This window comes from Pipistrellus hanaki (assembly GCF_964339955.1).
Source record: "Pipistrellus hanaki genome assembly, chromosome: 2".
NCBI classification, from domain to species: Eukaryota; Metazoa; Chordata; class Mammalia; order Chiroptera; family Vespertilionidae; genus Pipistrellus; species Pipistrellus hanaki.
Window position 1 is genome coordinate 197924508 of NC_140504.1, and position 4597 is coordinate 197929104.

General features: G+C 71.2%; 1 protein-coding gene across 1 annotated transcript; it reads left to right on the forward strand.

Moving 5' to 3' along the window:
- Positions 1-253: 253 nt before the first annotated feature.
- Positions 254-3968, forward strand: HES2 (hes family bHLH transcription factor 2; the record flags this gene model as incomplete). The annotated part of the gene is given in 8 exon segments (XM_084871327.1): positions 254-621; positions 687-803; positions 1115-1169; positions 1172-1209; positions 1588-1687; positions 1778-1927; positions 1930-1992; positions 3739-3968. Coding segments are annotated over 8 exon segments (921 nt in total). The 5' UTR covers positions 254-453.
- Between the last annotated feature and the right edge of the window lie 629 nt (positions 3969-4597).

Sequence of the window (4597 nt, forward strand, 5' to 3'; positions counted from 1 at the left end):
CCTCCCACCGCTGGGCCCTGCCTGCCCCGCCGCTGGGCTCCGGCTGCCCCGCGGGCGGGGACGGGGATGGAGCCGGCGCCGGATGGAAAGAAAATGGGCTCCGAGGGCCCCTGGGTTTCCCGGGCTCCTCCGGGCCTCAGTTTACCATCCAGAACCGAGGACGGGGACCAGTGGCCTCTAACTGGGAGCCCCAGGCGTCCTCAGAGCCCTGGCGGCCCGGCCTGGGCAAGCCGAGACCTCTCTCCCCGCCGCTGGGACCCGCGTCCGCAGAGCTACTGGGGGGCGGGCGAGCCCCTCCCGGGAGGAGAAACCCGCCTGGGAGCTCCCAAAGGGGAGGTGCTAAACCTGAGTGAGTGAATGGATGAATGAATGAATGAGTGAATGAGTGAATGAAAGGAGAGGGCGGAGCTGGACCTGGTGGGGCGGCAGCGGGTCCCGGCAGCGAAGGCTGCGATGCCGCCCCCGCCCCCCCGCCGGGGCTCCGGGGCCCCTGGGCCTGCGCCCCCGCCCGGATGGGCCGCGAGGGGCCGGAGCGAGGTCCCCGGGGCTCTGCCCTCTCCCTCCCCCCTTCACCACCCGCTCCCGGGCCGGGACACAGGCGGAGGCGGGGCCCGCGGGCGGCCGGACTCCGCGGGGCAGGACGGGGCGGGCGGCGACACCGCCTCCTTAAAGCCGGTGGCGGCGGCCCGGACTGCGCGGTCCGGCACCTTCCGCGTCTCCGGAGCGCCGGCCGCAGCCGGGCCGCCTCCCCGTCCAGCATGGGGCTGCCTCGGAGGGTGCGACCGCCGTCGGAGCTGCGGAAGGTAGGATCGGGCCCGGGGCCGGAGGGCCGGGGCGGGGGCGCGCTGTGCGCAGTGCCCGCTCCCCCATAACCGCGGCCTCCGCCCCCCATAACCGCGGTCCCCGCTCCCCATAACCGCAGCCTCGGGCCCCCATAACGGCGGTCCCCACTCCCCCATAACCGCGGTCCCCGCTCCCCTTAACCGCGGTCCCTGCCCCCCATAACCGCGGTCCCCGCTCCCAATAACCGCGGTCCCCGCCCCCCATAACCGCGGTCCCCGCTCCCAATAACCGCGGTCCCCGCCCCCCATAACCGCGGCCTCCGCGCCCGCAGAGCCTGAAGCCGCTGCTGGAGAAGCGCCGCCGCGCGCGCATCAACCAGAGCCTGCGGGGCTCCGGGCGCTCGTCCGGCCGCTGCTCGGCCTGGAGGTGAGGGGGCGCCGGACGGGGCGCCGGGCGGGTGGGGGTGGGGGGAGAACCGGGGGAGGGAGCGCGCGGAGCGAGGCGGGCGGGGGCGCTGGTCGCCTGGACCCCAGGAACCTGCGAGGGGGCCCCCGCCGGGCGCCCGGGGTCGGCCGAGCGCAGGTGGGACTGGTCCCGGGCAGCTGGGCCCTCCGCGGGCCTGGAGCGCGCCCAGCTGCGGGCCGGAGCGGGTGGGGATGGATTGGGATGGGGCTGGGGGGGTGGGGATGGGACTGGGGGGGTGGGAATAGGGATGGGGAGGTGGCCCAGACAGCCAGCCGGCCGGCCAGAGGGGATCTGTCCTGATGTCCGTCTCTCCGTCCCTCTCCCTGTGGCCGCCCGCAGAGCTCCGGCTGCTCCAGGCTGGAGAAGGCGGACATCCTAGAGATGACGGTGCGCTTCCTGCGGGAGCTGCCCGCGCCCCCCAGCCCCGCGGCGGCGCCCGGTGAGTGGCCCGCCACCCCACACCCCGCACCCCGCGCCTCTCCCCGCCCCGCCCCGCACCCCGCGCCTCACGCGCCTCTCCGCCCCGCAGCGCTCTCAGACGGCTTCCGCCAGGGCTACAGCGCCTGCCTGGCCAGCGCTTTGCCCACCTGCGGCGCCCTGGAGCCCGCGCTGGGCCGGCTGCTGGAGCACCTGCGGCGGAGAGTGGCCGCCTCCCCCGCCGGCGGGCGCCCCGAGGACGCCTGGGGGCCCCCCCGCCCTCCGCGCCGCCCACCCCCGCGCCCTGCGTGTCCCCGCGGCGCCCTGGTAGCCCTGGCGAGTCCACAGCCCCGCTGACGGCCCGGGGATGGAGGAAGCTCTTGGTGGCCGCTGCCTGTCCACCGAGAGGGACCAGCCACGGCCAGGCCGCAGCCTGCAGCCCCAGCTCTGAGCCCAGACTGCAGGCCCTGGACTCCGCTGGAAGAAATAGGGGAGAAGCCCGCCTCCCTGCCCCCCCACCCCCCATTGAGGGTGCCTGGGCCGCAGGAGAAGGGGGCGTGGCCGCAGGGAGGAGGAAGCCCACCCCTGCGGTGTCGGCGGCTGCAGACCTGGACCAGCCCAAGCGCCCTGCAGCCGGCACACCTGTCTGGGCTCAGCCCGATCCCAGGGCTGGCCCAGCTCCCCGCAGCCAGGTGCAGCCGTCTGCTCCGGCTGGTCGCTGCCCTCCCGGCCCTTCCTGGGCCGCCGCCTCGCCAGCTCTGCTGGGCAGCCTCTGGGCAGACCGGAGCAGTGACCTGAGGGCTCTGCGGGCAGGGAGCAATCCCCTCCTGGGCCCTCTTGGGCCCTCCTGTCCAAAGCCTGAGTGGCAGGGCCTGGAGGCAGCCAGGCTCGGCGCCGCAGGCTGGGGCATGGCTGGGTGGGCAGGGGGAGCATCAGTCTAACCTGGCTTATGTGCCAGGCGTGAGGAAGGGGTGGGCCCTGCGGCCCGAGGAGCCCAGTACAGAGGCAGTGCCGGGAGGGGAGCCAGACCGGTCACTGTGGCAGAGCCAAGGGCGGGGCTGCAGGTGAGGGGCCAGGAAGCACCTTCCCGCGTTTGCTCTCGCACCTGCTCTGCTGCTCTCCGGGGCTGGTCACTGGGAGCCGCTTGTTCCTCAGACTTTGCTTTCCTCCCGGTGGGAGCTGGGAGAGCCTGCAAAGACTCAGGGCGGGGCCGTGGGTCCCGGGAGTGTGTGCCGGGAGTGGGTGCCCAAGCCGAGGCGGGAGCCCCACTCGGTCCTATTCCCACCCCTTCCTGAGGGTCCGCTGAGCATCCTCACGAATGAGTCTTCCCCCAGGGCCTACCCCCTCAGCCTGTGGAGGGCCAGGGCACTGGGGGCAGAGACGGAGCTGGGGGAGGGGGATGACGTTGGCACCAATTTGGATGTTACGACGTGGGAAGCTGTGGGTGTTATTGAAAAAGTCACGGCTGCCTGGCCAGTGTTGCTCAGTGGTTTGGCACCATCCCAGCAGCAAGAAGTTGCCGGTTCAATTCCCGGTCAGGGCACCTGCCTGGGTTGTGGGCTCCATCCCCGGCAGGGGGTGTGCAGGAGGCAGCTGATGGATATTTCTCTCTCATTGATGTTCCTATCTCCCTCTCCCTTCCTCTCTCTCTAAAAAACAATAAAAAAAATAAAAAACAATAAAAACATTTTAAAGAAGTCACTGCTGAGACAGCTGGGTGAGCCCCCAGCAGCGTGTCCTGTCCTACCTCCCCCCTCCCACCCCACCCCCCCGCCTCTGTGGGTTCAGCTGACCGGCCTGGAAGCTCCTGGAGGGCAGGCGGGGACTGAGTGCACCTCTGTGACCCCAAGGCACGGGGCACCCGGGGAGCTCAGGAACCACGGGGGGCTGAGGAGCAGGTGATGTGACCAGACCAGGAGGTACTGACCCCTGGACAGCCTGGCCTCCGCCCCGACTCCCACCGGGGGCTCTCACATCTCTTAGAACGGTAGTCGGCAAACTGCAGCTCGAGAGCCACATGTGGCTCTAGAGCTGCCTTTTGCCGACCACTGACTTAGACTCTCTGCTCCGCAGGCCTGGGCTCCCAGGACAGCAGGGGGGAGGGTGTGGAGAGCCGGGCGCCCCAGGCTGGGACTGCTCTGCGGAGCTGCCAGGAGGGGGCAGGTACCCACAGGCCCACACCCCAGGCGGGTGCACTGCAGCTCCCTGTCCCACAGGAAGAGCTTTCCCTCCGGGCGCAGCGTCTGAACCTGGCCGTCCAGAGGCCCCTCTCCTCTGGCCGCACCTGCCACCTCCTGGTCTGAGCTCGGCCGGTCCCAGCTCTGTGACTCGGTGACCTGCCCTCTGCCAGGCTGTGCTGGGAGCAGGCGGGCGGAGGTGTGCAGACAGGCCAGTGACACAGGGTCAGGCGTTCTGGGCACAGAGCTGGCAGCCAGCCTGTCCTGGCAGGAGCGGAGGCAGGCCCAGGTGGGTGAGGCTCTGGGCCCAGCAGGGAGGGGCACCAGCTGCCCCGGCGGCTGCTGGCACTCAGGCTGGGCTTGTGACACGGAAGCCAGCCTCCTCCACAGGCACCTGTGCACGCCTGCTTCCTGGCAGCTCCCTGCTGTTCCCGGAGCCTGTGTGGCGCCCCAGGTGGGCACAGGGCCAGCGGGCCTTTCTGGTGCGGGAGGGAGGCCCCCCCCACTCAGGAGCACCCCATGATTCTTAGCAAGGCCCACGTGGTGCCCAGCTGATGGCCCTTTCTGTGACGGCCCCAGGACTGACTGCTGGCACGCTTAGTTGCAGGGAAGGGCCTGGGTTCTTACAAACCAGTGGGTGACAGCCAGCGCCTGGAGCACCTGGGAGCCTCAGGCTGGGCCGCCCCCCCGCCCCCGGGGTCAAGTCTCCTGTCCACGGTCAGTGATAAAGGTGGGTTGCCAAGGAGACTGCTCTA